This window comes from Palaemon carinicauda, chromosome 39 (assembly GCF_036898095.1).
Source record: "Palaemon carinicauda isolate YSFRI2023 chromosome 39, ASM3689809v2, whole genome shotgun sequence".
In the NCBI taxonomy this organism is placed as follows: Eukaryota; Metazoa; Arthropoda; class Malacostraca; order Decapoda; family Palaemonidae; genus Palaemon; species Palaemon carinicauda.
Window position 1 is genome coordinate 39,357,373 of NC_090763.1, and position 19,859 is coordinate 39,377,231.

At 42.4% G+C, this 19,859-nt stretch overlaps 1 protein-coding gene across 1 annotated transcript in view; it reads right to left on the reverse strand.

Annotated features, from left to right (window-relative positions):
* CCT1 (chaperonin containing TCP1 subunit 1) overlaps nucleotides 1-15,156 on the reverse strand; it is a 57,543-nt gene extending 42,387 nt beyond the window's left edge. Inside the window, exon 1 of the mRNA XM_068362803.1 lies at nucleotides 14,976-15,156. Coding sequence (XP_068218904.1) covers nucleotides 14,976-15,042 — 67 coding nt within the window. The 5' untranslated portion in view covers nucleotides 15,043-15,156. The remainder of the gene's footprint in view (nucleotides 1-14,975) is intronic.
* Nucleotides 15,157-19,859: the final 4,703 nt, after the last annotated feature.

The following is a 19,859-nucleotide window of genomic DNA, read 5'->3' on the forward strand; positions in this document are numbered from 1 at the left end:
GGTATCGGACTAGGTGAACCATTGGCACGAACAGACGAACCCTCGAACGCAACACTGTAACACTTTGCGCATATCACTTTATCACTTTTGATTTTCTGTTAGCACTTATTTCACTGAAATCGAAACTGTAACTGATTTCTATCTGAAACACGCAATTCTATCCTTCATTAAAAGGTAGTAATTGCGAAAACAGTATTACAATGCAACAGAAAAACATAATTAAAGATAAAGAATTCAGTGGCTGGAAAAGAGACTAAACACTAGATCAAATAAACTACGTTTAAAATCTCTCACCGCATAAAGCCTGGGAACAAGAATAAAACTCTAGAAACGTTTTACCTTCTTCCCCTACAGCGACTAGGGAGAAGAGTAAAAAACGAGAACAACGTTACCCGCTTGAACGAAACGTTTATTCTCCTCTCTCTCCCTCCGTCTCTATCTCTCTCTCTCTTCTCTCTTGACTTAGAACCTGAGAGAAGAGCCCAATTATATATCGTTAAAACATATTATTTGATAAAGGAAAAAACTGAAAGGTTTCCCAAATAAAAAGTTCCTTTATTTAGAATTTAAACCATTTAAGCTAAGAAAGAATGAACGAAACGCTAGAATCGGTTTACTCTTACTGCAACGTGAAACCGTGAAATACTCTCTCTCTATCGTAACGATAAAGCGCATGTTGAACGTTCTGAACGTCAACAACTGCGGAGACTAAACTAAACGTTAGTTCATCTTTAAAAACAGTACGAGACTATCAAAGAAATTCTTTCATAAAACATTAAAATTATAAAGTATTAAATTCTTAAAAGGTAAATACGATATGACGGGCTCAATGTTAATTAACTTCGGTTCCAAGTAAGGACCGCCTACTATTAGGAAAGGTCGCATATAAACAAACATAAAAATTAATTTTTATAATTTTATAATAAATGGAAAGTTAATCGAAGAGGCCTATAAAGGCGGAGAGATATAAAATAAATAGATCTATAACTTGTTAAGCAAAATTACCAAAAACCTAAACACACTTCCGTCTAAGGGAAGGGTCGGCCATTTAAAAGTGAAAGAGAGTCCATACTCTCTTCGTCACCAACACTTCCGTCTAAGGGAAGGGTCGGCCATTTAAAAGTGAAAGAGAGTTCATACTCTCTTCGTCACCATAATTAAATCTATCCAAAACGAGTTCAAGTTTTGAAATGAAGATAAAACCCTGCATAGCGAAAGCTCAAAACTGGAATAGTGTACTTCACCAAATCGTTGTGAAAACAAATCCAGTTAGGGACGGCGTATTTAGTAGGTCTTGCCTGTGGCACGACAGAGGGAAAATTGGTTCGTTGTTGACATCGAGTACTTGAGTACCTACTTGACAGATGGCGCTGTTGATGTACACCCCCACCTGTATAGCGATCGTTGGCGTATTCCTCCCGTAGATTTTTTCTGTCGGGCAGCAGGGATGCAGCTATATGATCATCGGGTAAGTTTGATATTGAAAACAGGTAATTACTGACAAGTGGTGAGCATGGGTGATGTGTAATTTTAGTTTTAATATTAGAAAAAAAGCCTCTAGAACACATACTCGAGCCCAAAAGATATTACACATGGTGCCAAAGAGAGAATAAGTCAAAGGTGCAGTGGGTGTGAAAGTGAGAAAAAAGGAAGTGAAAGAGGGAAAAGGAGAGGAAGAATATTCAAGTGAATCGGAATAAGAAGAAAGCATGGCTGGTCCAACTGATTGCAGACAGTGCAAAAAATAAACCCGGTAAGGTCGAGGCAAGAAGCAACTGAATGGGACTTCACAATGAATTACGGTTTGTGTTACAAAAAATACATGTCATTTTATAAACTGTCATTTAAATTCATGATAAATTGTAATATTTTTGTTAACCCTCTGGTGGCTCCCCAAAAAAGGACATTCTTTTATTGTTTCTTTTAACAGGTAATAACAGCAATACCCTACACCCAATAGGGAGTCAAGTAGAGGTACTGGAATAAGAGTAACATTTCATAATCCTGCACCTGTTTACACCGCTGGTCAGCCTGGTGAAGACTGTCAAAGGCAAGTTTGCCTGAGTAAATTGTCTGACTTGAAGTGTGAAGAACCTGTTAAGGATGGGAGGTGAGAGAGCTTTTGAAGGTGATGTAGACTTGTCAAGCTGGTGATTGGATATTTTCTGGTTTTTCAACATGGGGAATTCTTAGGATATTAGTGCAGTGGACACTTCTGTGAAAGAAAACCTTACGGTTGAATAGATATTCGGAGATCTTTTACCAGATTCTGCCGACTCATTGTGTGTATCGCTAACCGCAATGTGGTGGGGTTCTACAAGCTTGAAGTTTTCTCATGTCACAAACTTGGAACTTTGTCTTGGCTATGTCAACCTTGACCGAAAAGGCTCTGCCATGAAGATAATTTCTAGAAAATCTGCATCACCAACCAAATAGGACTTTATTAGAAAAAATGACTTATACTGAACCTTATTTTTTTCCGGTGTGACTATGCAATCTAGAGAAGGGGGATTTTTCTGATGTTAAAAGTGAGAATGTAGAGATGGGTAATATTGTTTTACAATCCCTTTGATCCTATTTGAAGTGACCTGTCAAATTACATTTGAATTTAGCCCAAATATCTAAGCTTAAGTTGGTCTTTAGTTATCCTTGTATATGTAGATTAAATATTTAGAGGATTGATTCCTAAGAGGTTCAGTATGAAGATATTTTTGTCTCACCTCCTGGTTTTAGAAGACCTGTACCTTCTCCTCACTATTTTTTTTCTCAAAATAAATACTTTTTATATTTGTGTAAACAGTGTATTTTTCCACTGCACCATAGTGTCCCATTCTCACCCACCGATTATATTTGTTGTTACCTGATACTTGTATCCTAATAAATAGTGTGGTTTGAATTCCAGTTACGGAACAAAGAACCTTTAGGAGAATGGGAAGAGAAGAGCTCAAGGCCAATATTAGAGAAGTAGATGGTAAAAAGTGGAGTGATGAGATAAAAAAAAAAAATAATTTAGAAATACAAAAAAGGTCAAATAGGAGAAGAAATGTTCTTTGACAACAAACCTGATTCCATTATTATGTACTGTATAGAGCTAGGGCCAACTGTTCAAGATTAAATGATAAGAAAAGACTTGAAGTAGGAGGAAGGGTAGAATGTAAGCTATGTGGGGCAGATACTGAAGACCTCGCCCATTTCATTCTCGACTGTCCAGACGTCAGCGACATGAGAAGGAAAATGATAGAATTACAGCAGCCGTACGAAGAGAATAAGATAATAGAAAACATGACAAATTCGTAGATAATTTGTATTTTTCCTAACTATACAAACCTTACCTATTTAATAGGTGTATTACTTTCGGCGTAGCTGAAATGACGAGCCATTAATTTCTAACGAGGGTTTACTACCCACACCGCTAGTTAGCGGGGGTAGGGGAGGGTAGCTTGCTACCCCCCCCCCCCCCCACCCTTACACACCTGTGCTTGAGCTCACTTTGCTTGGAGGTAGGACTTCAAGGGGGATAGGTCTGGCAGGCCAGTTTGGTTAAATAGCTAAGGTTTGTAGTTACGAAAAATACAAATTATCTACGAATTTGTCATTTGTTCCGTAACTGGAATACAAACCACGCTATTTAATAGGGGTGATTCACCCATTAGGAAGGGTGGACGTCCCAGCCAGTCTGACTTTTGGCTTTGCCCGGGGACTCGTTATTTGAGTGTGTAAGCACCCAAGAAATAAAGAGTCCCTGCACCTCGCTAGAACCTTGTTACGCAAGGACTGCGGCCTACGCAAGCTGTGTGTGAAGGTATGAAGAAGTGTGACTTGTCCTAGGAAGTTGTTCTGAAGTTCTTTAGATGGAAACTTGTAGACTCTCCCAATACCACCTCGTTAGGGTATGGGGACGTAACAGTATTAATCTTAAAGCTAGGAACACAAGGGAGCATGGTTTACCTGCAGTGGTTTGAGGTCAGCTATGCAGAGAACCCAGGATGCTGCTTTCCCCAAGAGAGGGGATGATGAAGAAAAGAATAAGGGCCATTCAAACCTTTTCATTCATGCAGACTAAAACCGGGTAACAATGCCCTTAACCTTCTTCTACTTGTCCAATAAGGAGCTTGAGGTTTCAAACCAGCTGTTGTGCAACCACCACAGGGCCGATAGCGAACGTATCGAGTCTCCTGTGGGTCACGTTTTGCAGGTAGTGGGATGCGAATGATGTTTGACGTTTCCACACCCCAGCTTGAAGACATCATGTGCTCTAGGGCGACGTGATGGAGGAGGGTCTGGATTCAAGGCCAGGTCAATGACCCTACGAATTCATGCAGAGATGGTGTTCTTGGTGACCCTCCTCTTAGTCCTTCCTGTGCTGACGAATAGAGCTAGTACATGAGGACGGGCTGCAGCTGTTCTTTTGAGGTACAGCCTCAAGCTTCTTACTGGGTATAGTAAGACATGGACTGGGTCATCTGTTACAGTACGGAGACTAGAAATCCAGGAGGAGTCAAATCGAGGATCCGCCACTCCAGGATTCTGATCTTAGCAATAAACTCAGGGACGAGGCTGAACGTTACCTCCCCCCATCCCCTTGAATGGGCGATGTCATACGAGAGACCATGAAGTTCGCCGACTCGCTTGGCCGAGGCCAAAGCTAGCAGGAATACCGTCTTCCAAGTTAGGTGGCGATCTGATGCCTGGCGTAATGGTTCATAGGGAGGTCTCTTAAGAGACCTGAGAACTCGAACCACGTTCCATGGGGGAGGTCTCACTTCCGACTGAGGGCAGGTAAGTTCATAACTACGTATGAGTAAGGAAAGTTCTAGCGATGAAGAAATGTCCATTCCTTCCAGCCTGAAGGCTAGACTTGAGGCTGAGCGATAGCCTTTCACTACCGAGACTGAAAGGCCCATTTCTTCCCGCAAATACACGAGGAACTCTGCTATTGTTGGAATAGTAGCATCGAGTGGAGAGATACCCCTTCCATGACACCAACCACAGAAAACTTTCCACTTTGCCTAGTAGACTGCTGCCGAAGACTTTCGCAGGTGTCCAGACATCCTGACAGCAACTTGTTGCGAAAATCCTCTCTCAGAGAGGAGATGCTGGATAGTCGTAATGAACCTACGGCTTTGTGGAAGATGTTGGCATGTGGTTGTTTGAGTAGATTGTGTCATGGAGGGAGTTCTCTTGGTAGCTCCGTTAGGAGTTGCAGAAGGTCCGGGAACCATTCCGCGTGATGCCATAGCAGAGCTATAAGGGTCATTGAAAGATTAACCGATGTTCTGGTCTTGTTGAGTACCCTCCTCATCAGACAGAACGGGGGAAAGGCGTAAACGTCGATGTTGTCCCACCGTTGTTGGAAAGCATCTTGCCAGAGAGCCTTGGGGTCTGGGACTGGGGAACAGTACATCGGGAGCCTGAAGTTCAGGGCCGTAGCGAAAAGATCCACTGTCAGAGAACCCCACAAAGTCAGGACTTTGTTGGCTACTAGATGATCCAAAGACCACCCGGTACTCACTATCTGAGAAGCTCTTCTCAGATTGCCGGCGAGCACATTCCTTTAGCCCAGAATGAAGCGTGCCGATAGTGGTATCGAGTGGACTTCGGCCCATCTCAGTATCTCTACTGCTAGATGGCATAGTTGCTGCAATAAAGTACCTCCTTGTTTGTTGATGTAGGCAACTACTGTGGTGTTGTCGCTCATCACCACCACCACAGAGTGACTTGCCAGGTACTGTTGGAACTGTTGAAGGGCCAGAAAGACGGCCTTCATCTCTAGGAGATTTATATGGAGGTACTTTTCTGACTCTGACCAGAGGCCTGAGGTCGTGTGGTGCAGCATGTGGGGCCCCCACCCTGTTTTTGAAGCGTACGAAAACAGCATAAAAAACGGGGGGAGAACGAGAAGATCCACTCCTTTTCGTAGGTTCTCGTATCGTACCCTTGATTCCACCTGGACATGAGTCCCCGCTGGAGGGATCTCATCCTGAGGCGACCGTTGGGAACTAGACCGGCCAACGATGAAAGATGATCGAGGAGACGTAACCACAATTGGGCTGGAAGTTCTTCTCGTCTGAGAAAAGGTCTTGCGACCTTCCTCAACCTTGTGGGGCCCCCACCCTGTTTTTGAAGCGTCCGAAAACAGCATAAAAAACGGGGGGAGAACGAGAAGATCCACTCCTTTTCGTAGGTTCTCGTATCGTACCCTTGATTCCACCTGGACATGAGTCCCCGCTGGAGGGATATCATCCTGAGGCGACCGTTGGGAACTAGACCGGCCAACGATGAAAGATGATCGAGGAGACGTAACCACAATTGGGCTGGAAGTTCTTCTCGTCTAAGAAAAGGTCTTGCGACCTTCCTCAGCCTTGCTATCCTGTCGTCTGATGGGAAGGCTTTGTGGAGATTGGTGTCTATAATTATGCCTAGGTATACCAGTCTTTGAGTGGGAAGCAGTGAGGACTTCTCGAAATTTACCATGATCCCTAGATCTTGGCAAAGTCTCAGAAGTTTGTCTCGGTGTTGAAGGGATGACACCGAGTCTGCTAGGATTAATCAGTCGTCCAGATAACGGAGGAGACGGATGCCAATCCTGTGTGCCCAAGATGATATTAGGGTGAATTCTCTGGTGAAAACTTGTGGTGCTGTGGAGAGACCGAAGCACAGCACCTTGAACTAGTGCTTTCTGTTGTCTAGGCTGAACCTCAAGTACTTCCTTGAAGACGGATGGACTGGGATCTGGAAGTACACGTCCTTTAGGTCCAGTGTACACATGAAGTCTTGCGGTCTTACTGCTAGTCTGACCGTGTCCGCCGTCTCCATGCTGAACGGAGTTTGTTTGACAAACTTGTTCAGAGCTGAGAGGTCGATGACTGGTCTCCAGCCTCCAGACGCCTTCTTTACAAGAGTCGACTGAAGAAGCCTGGAGATTCATCGAGGACCTCTTGGAGAGCGCCCTTCTTCAACAGGGTCTGGACTTCTGCCCGAAGGGCTTGCCCCCTTGCCGATCCCATGGCAAGGGAGCCCAAAGACACTGGATTCGTCGTCAGGAGAAGTACAGATGTTATGAACGGGACGCGATATCCTAGACTGATCACGGAGATTGTTCAGGAATCGGCCCCGAGTTGCTTCCACCTGTTTGAGCAACTTTGTAGGCATCCCCCCACTGGTGGACATGCAGGAGGACTGCCTATCCTAGCGTTTGCGGCCTCGGCTGCTCCCTCTAGGATTCTTGCCTCCCCTGGAGGACTTTTTGTCTTACCTTCCTTTGACAGGAAATGGCTTAGACACTAGGTCTTCGCTGCTGTCGTCGTTTTAGCGGTCTCGACTGGATGGGACTGCTGTGGTGCTGGAGGCTTATAGGGCTTAGATGTTAAAGCCCTATGAAGGAGGGAGTCTTGATGAGACTTCCTCCACCTTTCAGCGGCATGTTCCACATCCTTAGGCTCAAACAAGACGGATCCTTCTAGAGAAGAATGTCTGAGCCTATTGATCTCGGTGCTAGGGACCTTCTGATGGAATCTCTCAGCTACTGCATACCGACGTTTCAGAATGGTATTTGCCCACAAGTTCAAGACTTGGTGGGCCAGAAACTCGATCGTGCGAGTACCTGAGAGAAGAAAAGTCTCCATAGCTTTCCTGGTACGTTCTTTGGAGAAATCCTCAGAACGTATCAGGATACCTAAGGTCCCCCACCCAGATGTCGAGCCACGAAGTGGCTTGCATAGCACACTTCGCAACTTTCTCCTGGTTAAGGATCTCTGTTGCCGAGAATGAGACCTGCCGGTTGGAGTCTCTCTCAAGAGGGACTCCCCTGGTAAGCTCTTCCAGCGAGTAGTGAAGAGGAAGAGCTAAATAAGGCTCCTTAAGGATCTCAAAGTACCTCCTCTGCTGTACGTGAGGAGGTGGAAGGAACTTGTTGGTGGCACTGGAACGGTTGGAGGACATCTCGGAGAGCTGTAGAGAGATCTTGTCCCTGGTACTCTTAACCCCCTGAGACCAGGGCAGCACTGCACTGGTCTTTGAGGGTTTCTGCTTGGACCGTGTCCTTGCCCTCTCGAGGAGGGATCTCTGGGTCGGAAAACCCGTTGAGAGCCCTCATTAAAGTCAGAACTTGCCAAACCGCATGTTCTGACTCTTGCTGGTCTCCTCCTGATGTAGGACTTGCAGCGAAGTCTCCTGTCCCCAAAGGCTCTTCCTGGGGAGAGTCGCGGAGGTTCACAGAGTGGCTAGCTGGCTCCATCCTAGTCCTAGTAGAGGACTTCAGTAATGTTTTAAAGTCCTTAGATTCCTTCCTGGGAAGGATGTAGGACTCCAACATTGATGAGGATGGCATGTTCCTTTCAGTCCCCACCTGAGAAGACATCTCTGAGCGAGGAGAGGTTTCCCTCATTGCTGCAATGGGAGAAAGTCTCTCCTCGCATGATTCCCCTGAGGACGGGAAATCTTCGTCCGAAGGAGAAGGAGAGACAGTCTGGGGGAAAGAAGGAACCTGCCTCGAAGGCTTGCGTGGAGTCAGTTTTGCCCTTGGAGAAGTTACCGCATCTGGAACTCCTCTTTTTCTCTTCAAAGGGGTAGAAGCAGCAAAGGATCTGTGCCCCAATTCAGAGAAGACATGCTTGAACGCCTGCGTTACGGCTCTGATTAGTGCACCGAACCAGGGCTGTTGGCTGACAGATGCGCGGTCAGACATACCCCTTGAAGGGACAGGAATTGAAGGATCCCTGGGAGGAGTTCTCATCATTGCTGGGTTCGCCTGAAAAGGCTTTGGGATCCTGGACCCCGCTAGATGCTTCCCTTCTCCCACAATGTGCGCCGGTATGCACTTGCAGGGAGGGGAATGAGGCGATGGCGACCTTGCTGTTCGTAGTTCAGCAGTCTCGCGCGGGGGAGAATAATGGCGCTCGCGCGGGGGAAAATACCGGGAGTCGCGGGCAGGAGACTGATGGCGCACAGGAGCGCGTGCACGCGAGAGAGTATTATACTCTCGCGTGCGCAAGATCAAGGCATTGAGTGCGCGGGCGCCTATGCCAGTTGTAGGGCGCGCGTAGGAGGAAGTCTGTGCTGCTCGTGGGCGCGAATCCGTAGGAGAGGATGGGCGAGTGCGCGCGCGTATCCTTGCGGATGCGTGCGGGCGATGGAGAGCGCTGAAACGTGGGAGAAGTCACTCTAGTTGACTTCCCAGTAGCGGCCAGATCAGTAGATCGTGGGTGCGCAGGGAAAATAACTGCTGGGCGGGAGCGCTGGATCGCAGGGGATCGCTGGCGCGCACGAGGTTGACGGCGTGCAGGTGAGGGTTGGCGCGCAGCTGGGCGTGGGCGCGTATGCTTAGGCTCAGGCAAGGGCTGGCGCGCAGGAGAACGTGGGCGCGTATGTGCAAGAGTGCGTGCATAGAGCGTAGAAGAGCTGGGGTCCTCTTGGGACGTATGTGCGTGTTGACGCATACGCCCTTGATGCCCTGTGTTAGGGTTTGTTGACGGGGCCTGACGAGCTACTATAGCGCGCGTCAGGTTTCGTTGGCGCATAGCGCATATCTGGTTGGCGCGCCTTAGCGTGTTCAGATGAAAACTTATTAGGTTTATATAAGAACGGTGACAAAGGTCTGTCGGGTGGAAGGTCGGCTTGTCCTTTAAAAGGACGACCTTCCACCGAAGGAGATCACGAACGTTCTGCAGAAAGGTCCAGGATCAATGCAGGAACAGTGATCGATGTCGAGGCTCCTCTGCGAGGGACTGCATTGAAGATGTTGAACCGAAGAGGCGCCTCCTCACCGCAAGTGAAGGAAGGCTTCTCTGGCGAAAAAGGAAGGCAAGCCTTGTGACGAATGTGCCCTCTGGGGGCCGTAGGGTCAGCGAGCTGACCTTCTGCAGTCCTCCGAAGAGGAGTCTCTGTAAGTGAACTCCCCCGAGGGGAAGAATCACTAGCAGGAGACTGTTGGACGTAGTTTCTCCCTCGTAGGTTGAACAGGAATGGGAGAAACTAAGCCGTCAGCTACTGTAGGGTTTGAAGAGGCAGAGGTGATGGGTGGTACTGGATTGGATACCTCTGACACCACAACGTCGACAAGAGACAGAGGATCAACCTCTGTCGGTGACGGCGATTGCTTGACAGCGGCGCATAATCGGATGTAGTCAAGTAAAACCTCCTTGGAGGGCGAACCCTCAAGCCCCAAGGAGGACCAAAGCTGAAAAAGGGGGATTAGTGACATATCCTCCCCCGGGGGAAGAAGTGGAGCTGCTTCGCTAGGGGAAGCAACGTCATCTCTCAAGCCCAGAGTTTGGTAAACAGTACATCGGTCTACGCTCCCACTCGACGGTCTCTCGAAAGAGACCTATCGAGTGGGAGCTTCAGAGGAGGTTTGGGCAACGGAAGGAGAGGCCTTTGGTTTTTCTCCTTTCAAAGAAACCTTCGAAGGAGAAATATCCCATTTGGACTTCTTCTTCCGTCGTCGCGAAAACCTCTCCCACTGGGAGGTAGACCACTCCCTACACCTGCTATCGCTGTCACACCATTGGCCCCTACAGGAAGGGCAAAGGGCGTGAAGATCGGTCTCGACCGCCGACATTAATGTTCCACAGGGGCGGTCGGGAAACCCAGGGCAGGTGCGCATATTCGCAGAGGCCAACTTCACACACAAAACTAGAAAAGAAAAAGCAAAAAAGCATAAAATGGCTGAAAAATGATGGCAAGGATGAGAGCGGACACGTCCGACTACCATCCGAGCCGAGAGCAAAGTGAGCTCAAGCACAGGTGTGTGAGAGGAGGGGGTAGCAAGCTACCCTCCCCTATCCCCGCTAACTAGCGATGTGGGTAGTAATACATACATACATATACCAAGGCACTTCCCCCAATTTTGGGCGGTAGCCGACATCAACAAATGAAACAAAACAAAAAGGGGACCTCTACTCTCTACGTTCCTCCCAGCCTGACAAGGGACTCAACCGAGTTCAGCTGGTACTGCTAGGGTGCCACAGCCAACCCTCCCCCGTTATCCACCACAGATGAAGCTTCATAATGCTGAATAACCTACTGCTGTTACCTCCGAGGTCATCTAAGGCACCGGAGGAAGCAGCAGGGCCTACCGGAACTGCGTCACAATCGCTCGCCATTCATTCCTATTTTTAGCACGCTCTCTTGCCTCTCTCACATCTATCCTATCACCCAGAGCTTTCTTCACTTCATCCATCCACCCAAACCTTGGCCTTCCTCTTGTACTTCTCCCATCAACTCTTGCATTCATCACCTTCTTTAGCAGACAGCCATTTTCCATTTTCTCAACATGGCCAAACCACCTCAGCACATTCATATCCACTCTAGCCGCTAACTCATTTCTTACACCCGTTCTCACCCTCACCACTTCGTTCCTGACCCTATCTACTTGAGATACACCAGCCATACTCCTTAGACACTTCATCTCAAACATTCAATTTCTGTCTCTCCATCACTTTCATTCCCCACAACTCCGATCCATACATCACAGTTGGTACAATCACTTTCTCATATAGAACTCTCTTTACATTCATGCCCAACCCTCTATTTTTTTTACTACTCCCTTAACTGCCCCCAACACTTTGCAACCTTCATTCACTCTCTGACGTACATCTGCTTCCACTCCACCATTTGCTGCCACAACAGACCCCAAGTACTTAAACTGATCCACCTCCTCAAGTAACTCTCCATTCAACATGACATTCAACCTTGCACCACCTTCCCTTATCGTACTTCTCATGACCTTACTCTTACCCACATTAACTCTCAACTTCCTTCTCTCACACACACACTTCCAAATTTTGTCACTAGTCGGTCAAGCTTCTCTTCTGTGTCTGCAACCAGTACAGTATCATCCGCAAACGACAACTGATTTACCTCCCATTCATGGTCATTCTCGTCTACCAGTTTTAATCCTCGTCCAAGCACTCGAGCATTCACCTCTCTCACCACTCCATCAACATACAAGTTAAACAACCAGGCCGACATCACACATCCCTGTCTCAGCCCCACTCTCACAGGAAACCAATCACTCACTTCATTTCCTATTCTAACACACGCTTTACTACCTTTGAAAGTAATACTGCTATCAAATAGCGTGGTTTGTATTCCAGTTACGGAACAAGTGCTGTTTAAGAAAGAAGGAAAAGAGAAAAGAAATGAATATATATATATATATATATATATATATATATATATATATATATATATATATATATATCAGATGTGGGAAAAAAAGAAGAAAATAAAAGAATGAGAATAAAGAAGAAAGCTAAGGAGGTGCCGATGGAAAGGCGAATGCCTCCGCCCAAGAACTGAACTGATATACTGTTTTCCCCACCAAAAACCCCAGGTTCCCAATCGGGGGGTCCCCAATTATCAGAGGATATACATACTGTTTCACAAGTATTTATTTGCGGTGAAAATGTGTCCTTTTCAAAGAAAACGGGCATCTTTCTATAAGATAACACTTTTTTTAGACGGAAAGTTTTCCCTGTCCATAACTATATTTAAACGTATATTTTCATATCAGATATCTGAGTTTGGTTGAAATTATAATTTCACGGACAGATATCCCCTCAAATTTCTTTCAATTCAACATATAAGGAAGTTTGGGGTATTTCTATACAATAGCTCTGCCAGCAAGTTATCAAATTTAAGTACTTTCACTAAAAAGAGGGAAGTCCAAGGTTTCGTTTTATATATAAATCTAAGCAGAGCTAAGTCTAGAAGTGGTTTAAAAATAAAAATTAAATTTGACCCGCCTGAAAAAACTAAGTCCCCTGACTTCATAACACTCAAATTCCTCTTCAGACTCGTTTGTACGTTATAAACATAGATTATGTCATTATTACATCATTGATTGTATTCTACGTAGTAAGACGTCACCCAAACGTCACAGTTTTTAACCAATGATGATGACCCACATTTTACTTGGGGCTATCATTTTAACATAACTAAAATCACGTGACTTGACTACCCTATCAGGTGAGTTTAAATTTTCACCCAATTTCCACCACTAATTTTTCAGTCTTTAGAGAGACATGGTGGCTAGTGAACCTTTAATTTCTGGTGCGGTTTCTTATTTACCATCTACTTTGACATCAATTTCTGTGTATTTTCTCCGTAGTTCTTGTCTCAATTGTTATTTAAATTATAAATATTTTGTTTTGCATTATTGTGGTAACATCGAAAGAATACTAAAGTATTGCCAAGATCACGGTGTTATGAAAAGACACTATTTGCCCCACCTGTAGTTCCAAGTGCCAACTTAATATTAACAAAAAAGCATTTGTGTGACAAAAGACATGTTGTACAGAAAAACAAGAAGTGAAAACAGAGTCTTTTAACCTCTCCATTTTTAAGGAAACTTGGTTTGAAAAGTCTCCTCTAGATATAGAATCTAATTTGTTACTTGTATATAATTATATTGGTGTTAAATTTACTCATAAATTTAAAAAAAAAAAAAGAATCAAGAATTTCTCACAAAACTATGATTGGTGCTCATTCATTCGAGAGGTTATTGCACGTAGGGTATTGAGAGGGAAATTGCAGCTCACCTTTATCCTCCAACCTAGGTAGGTACACAAAGGGGAGCGCTTGTAGGGTGACGGCCAGATTCCGTAAAAAACGGGAATATTCTGAACTGTGGCCGTCGTTCTAAAAACGCTTTTGGCGGGAGAAACTAACTTAAAAAAACCCACCTAACCTATGCTAAATGCTGTATCCTTACCCAGGACCCCCCCCCCCATCCAACAGTTTCCTTACCTACGAGTACGACGGGAGAAGCTAACTTAAAAAACCCACCTAACCTATGCTAAAAGCCTTGTCCTTACCCAGGGGGGCTGCGGCCCCCTGGGACCCCCCCCTTACACAACATATTTAAGATCCGTAGACCATTTCCAAACGTTTTTATTCTATACAAGATAGCAGTCGGAGCGATAATAAGCAAATTAGGACGCTTGACCGTAGCGCTACAAACTACCCCACAAAGGGTTTTAGACAGTCATAATTAATATGGCTGTGTAAGGGGGGGTCAAAAAAGGGGGCAACCCCACTACGTGAGGATCCGGCTACTACGTTGGGTTAGGTGGTTTGTTTAGGTTACCTGGTGGCCTTATCTATAGCTTATTGTACATGTGACATTATTCATATGTAAAAGGGATCCTTTAATTCATTCCCCACCCAAAAATACCTGGTTTCCCACTGGGGGCCCCCCCTAGATTGGAAAGGTTAACAAATTGGTTAAAAACCCGTCCCGCCCTAAAAGAAAAAAAAGTCAGCTTTGGATAAAGCACCAATTATATATATATATATATATATATATATATATATATATATATATATATATATATATAAAACATGGTGTGTGTGTGTATGTATGATAGTGGCCACCTGAATGTATTGTCTAACTTAGAATGCGGCAATGTAAAGGGGGTCGCAGGGGGCGTCAACCCCCCAACAAGGTAAGGACGCGGCTTGTAGGTTAGGTTAGGGGGTAAAGTTTAGGTTTGTTGATGTTCATTTTTAATGAACACGTGAGGACCTGGCCGCTGATATACAAAGGCTCCAAAAATATCAATATTATTGGCGGAGTTATTCTATAAAATTACCAAGTTTGGTTCCCGAAAAGAATGTATTAAATGTATATATTTTTAACTAGTTGGATAAGCAAATCTGCAACATGGCATCAAATTACATGTTTACATGGTTTTTATAAAGTTATTTTAACCATGTGGTATCCGACAGGACAAGTGACCGTAGATCACGTTTCTAATCGTTCGCTGGTCACATTCCAAACGGGAAGTACAATATATGGTGAAATATAGATACACAGGCTATTTACTCATTAAATATAAAGGATTTTACATTCAATATTCAACCTACTGACATTGAAGCAAAACCGAATTTAAACCATCTTAAAGCACAGGTGCGGACCATGCCTCGAGTAATATTAGACACTCCTAAATTTAGAATTATCAGACTCGTCTTACCATTCTCTGTCCTCACTGATGTACCAGAAGACCTTTTCCCCTGGATACTCAATACTGATTCTGTCATTTTGTCGTAATAATCCCACAAAGGGTCTCTGGTGGTTCAATTAGACAGAATTCGGCGGCTACACAGATGACAGAAACGCTCAGCGTGCTAACTGGGTCTGGGGGTGACTCATGTAAACAAGGAACGCCTAACGGGATCCGATCCCTTGAAATAAAATAAAAGAATCGAGCTTTTAAACACAAATTCAATTTGAAAGGTTATCTTCTTTACGCTTAATCACATAAAATTTATATAAATGAATATATGATGTCCAATCAGAATCTAACTGAATATTTATTTTGCTAAAATGTACTGTGAAGACTCAAGAGGGTTTGACTCAAGAGGATTAGATTGCCTTTGTTACGCTTCTTCTATATTCTTTGGCCTTCTAGAAGTATCCCCGAATGTGATTCATTATGGTATTTTCAGTGTTTTCACCTTTCGGAAATTCAATTAAATGTATTTAAACATATCAATATAATACAAAAAAAGCAGTAAACTCAGAGTGTAGGATAAAATGTTCATCATGCATTCGAATTTTCATGAAATACATGCAATGTATCCTTTAATTCCTTTACATAGAAAAACGCCGGTATTTCGTTTATCACAATTGAGCTCCTCCTACATGCCATGGTCAGATGAGTCATTTCCTATTAGACTATTCTGAAGCAGCCATCTTACCACTCTCATTCCATACTTAGGGGAGTATACGGTGAATAATATTTGTCATGTTCCCCAAAGACTGTTTAATTTCCCCACTAGAATTTCAATTGCATCTGCTATGTTTTCTACATTTTTTGACCGAGTACCTCGTCATTGTATACATAAAAAACCAACGATTCTGAATTATGATTCATTATTATGACATGAAGCTATCTATCCGCCAGAACGTAGCTTTTCTTTTTCGTTTATTTAAATACGAGTTTGTCTAAGCATTCCATTTTCCTATAAAAGACACGTTCCTTCGAATTTCTTCTTCTCTCTGGATCACATAACTTTCTCAATTTTTAAAAACACTTACGTTTAATAGTGAACATACATAGAAAGCCCTGTAAAACCAGATTTACAATGAAAATTTCCAAATAAGCAGTTAACCTCAGCAGTGTAGTGTTGGGAAATGGTTGCTAAGGTAACTTTTCATTTAACAATTTTATTTTTTTTTTTAAACAGGGGCCTACTGTTTTAGATAACATTTACATGAACCTACATTTTGTGGTTACACTGTATATAATCTTGATCAAATGAAGACTTAAAAACCATTGCATGTAGATGAGACAACATATAGGCTATGATGATTTCTCAAACAACAATAAGCACCAAGTACCTTTCTTAAAAGAAAAAAAATCATAATTTTCAAGCGACAACAATGATAAAGCTATTGAGACCGGAAATGGGGTGTGGCATATGTCCCACCCCAATTAATCAAAATCTGGCTAATGTACAGTACTTCAACTTAACTTTGGACATTCTATAAATATCTTAATTTTCTACTTAATTTCTTGATGAATACGTAACACATAGAGAAGTAAATGCGTCTCTGATAGTATTTAGTGTAAGAAAAAGTCTATAAATTCAAATGCATATTATTCATGTAAGTTGCACAATCATGATTGACAGTGTATCTGGGCCTTAAGTCGACAATTATAAACATGGATATATGGTCGCACATTCACCTGCACAAAAGTGTACACAGTCTAGAAATACCGTACACATAGTGGTTTGTCAAACTCTTGATTTTTCCATTAGCTAGTTTTATACATGGATATAGTCAGTAGTGGAATACCCACTTCTAAAAGCTATCTGTTTTCCTGGTTGATTAAAGTCAAGCTGCCTCTCTAATCAGCATAATTATATATATATATATATATATATATATATATATATATATATATATATATATATATATATATATATATATATATATATATTTATATATATATATATATATATATATATATATATATATATATATATATATATATATATATATATATATGTGTGTGTGTGTGTGTGTGTGTGTGTGTGTGTGTATTATTGGGCGGTAATTTTCAGGTCTTTTGTGTCCTGAGAATTGATGTAATGATAAAGTTTATCCATGCTGTTGCTGTAGGTATAAAGCATTTTTGCAAACATCTTCCATAAAGTTCAGCGAATTTTACTACTAGTAAATCTGTTCCATCTCCTATAAAATCAACTGTTAGGCCATCTTCTACTCTTGCTTTGCTTCTTTTCATGAGTTTTAATGCATTCTTTACTTCTTTTACTGCTATTTTTGATGCCGACTCAGGCGTTATCTCATTTCTTTGGGAAAAGTTATCTCTTAAATTACTATTATAGCGCACTGTACAGAAATCCTCTGCAATCTTTATCACTCCCTTTTTTTTGTCGATATTTCCATTTCATCCTTTAAAGCAAATAAATGTTGGCACCCTGTTCCGAGTCTTCTTTTCATCAATTCGATGCTTCTTCCCTTCTCTAGGCGTTTCCTCAATTTTTATTTTATTTATTATTATTATTATTATTATTATTATTATTATTATTATTATTATTATTATTATTATTATTATTATTATTATTATTATTATTATTATTATTATTATTATTACTTGCTATGCCACAACCCTAGTTGCCTAGTTGGAAAAGCAAGATGCTATAATAAGCCCAAGGGCTCCAACAGTAAAATAGCCCAGTGAGGAAAGGAAATAAGGAAATAAATAAACTACAAGAGAAGTATTTAACAATTAGAATAAAATATCTTAAGAACAGTAACAATATTAGATTAGATCTCTCATAAATAAACTATAGCTTATAAAAGAAGAGGAAGAGAAATAAGATAGAATAGTGTGCCTGTGTGTACCCTCAAGCAAGATAACTCTACTCGAAGACAGTGGAAGACCATGGTACAGAGGCTATGGCACTGCCCAAGACTTGATTTTGGAGTGTCCTTCTCCAAGAAGAACTGCTTATTATACATAAAAAGTAATTTCTACCTTTACCAAGAGGAAAGTAGCCACTGACCAGTGCAGTAGTTAACCCCTTGAGCGAAGCCGAACTGTTTGGTAATCTCAGTGTTGTCAGTTGTGTGAGAACAGAGGAGGACATATAAAGAATAGGCCAGACTATTTGGTGTATGTGTAGGCAAAGGGAAAATGAGCCGTAACCAGAGAGAAGGATCCAGTGAGGTACAGTCAGGCCAGTCAAAGGACCCGATGACTCTCTAGCGATAGTATCTCAACAGGTGGCTTGTGCCGTGGCGAATCTACTACCTATGGGTCTATTAATGTCAGGTTTTTAGTTTGTTTATTGTTTGGGATGGTTCTACTAATTCTATTCCTCTCTCTTGGATTTTACCCTCATTTCCAATTGGTTCCTTATTAGGTTTTTGGTGTCATCGGATAATTTTCCTTGATCTTCTTTAGGAACGTTTCCACACTGTTTCTTGTGCTGATTTCAATGCGAATTTTGTTAGATTATTATTCATATATTCTTTACTTGCTTCCATTATTATTATTATTATTATTATTATTATTATTATTATTATTATTATTATTATTATTATTATAACCAAACTACAAACCTAGTTGGAAAAGCAGGATGCTATAGCCTAAGCACAAGGGCTCCACAATGGAAAAATAGCCCTGTGAGGAAAGGAAACAATGATATGAATAAACTAGCTACATGAGAAATAATGAATAATAATATAAAATATTTCAGGATCAGCGAAAAACATTAAAGTTGATCTGTCATATGAAAACTACTAGCAGAGATACCCGGCGATGCCCGGGTGTAGGATTAAAAGACAATGTCAGTATATGCAACTGGTCGATTCCTGAAAGTTATCTTTGTGATGACTCGTTCTGAACCACGCGTCTTTTAACTCCTAGATACTCTTACCGCCCAATGTTTTATTTGTGGAAACTGCAACTATGAAGACGAAACATTTCTTATGTTAAGGTGTAGATGATATTTGTAACAAAGGTAGCCAGACATTCCTTCCACCACAACACAATTTAGGAGGTTCATTCTTCCATCTCAGAGCATCACAATGATTTTCAGTTTTTTGGCAAGTCAATTTTTATTATCTCTTCTGTTTCATACCGATGTCTTGGGTCATAGGTGAAGGTACTATGACGCCATTGTTCTGCATTAAACGAGCGTGCTCTAACTTCTGCACACATGACTATTCTTTTCTTCTTCCTGTGTTTGTTGGTTGTACTGGGCAATCATTGTCTGTTTTTTAGTCGAGTTATTCTTTTATTTCTTTTTCCTGACTCCCTAGTGCTACAATTCTTAGTTGATTATTTTCAAGGCGGAAATTTCTTTGGTCTTACTCTTCTTTTCACACGTAGCTGTCATTCTGCTGGCATTAATGTGAATTTTTAAGAGAGTAAGAGTTCTGCCAGCCCCCATAGTTCTCCTAAGGAGCACTTAGAGATTTCAGACCATCTCCATTGTCTTTCTTAGAAATTTCTACATAACAAAACGCTTTTAGATTTTACACAGAATTATATATTTGAGGTTTAAAGTGGGTGGGGTTCTGCCAACCATAGCTCCTTCAATGGGGTAATTAGAGATTTCGGACCACTTTCATTGATTTCCACTGAAAATTTTACATAAGAATACATCTCCAGTTTGTATGTAGAATTGGATAGGCCTATATCTGAAGTTTTAAGAGGGCAGGGGACTTTGCCCCCATAGCTCCCTTAGGGGGACATTTAGAGTATCGGGACCACTTGCATTATCATCCTCGGGATATTTTACATAGGAATACACTTTTAGTGTTCATGTAGATTCCCTAACCTTTCTTTTTCAGGGGGACACACACATACATTCTCTCT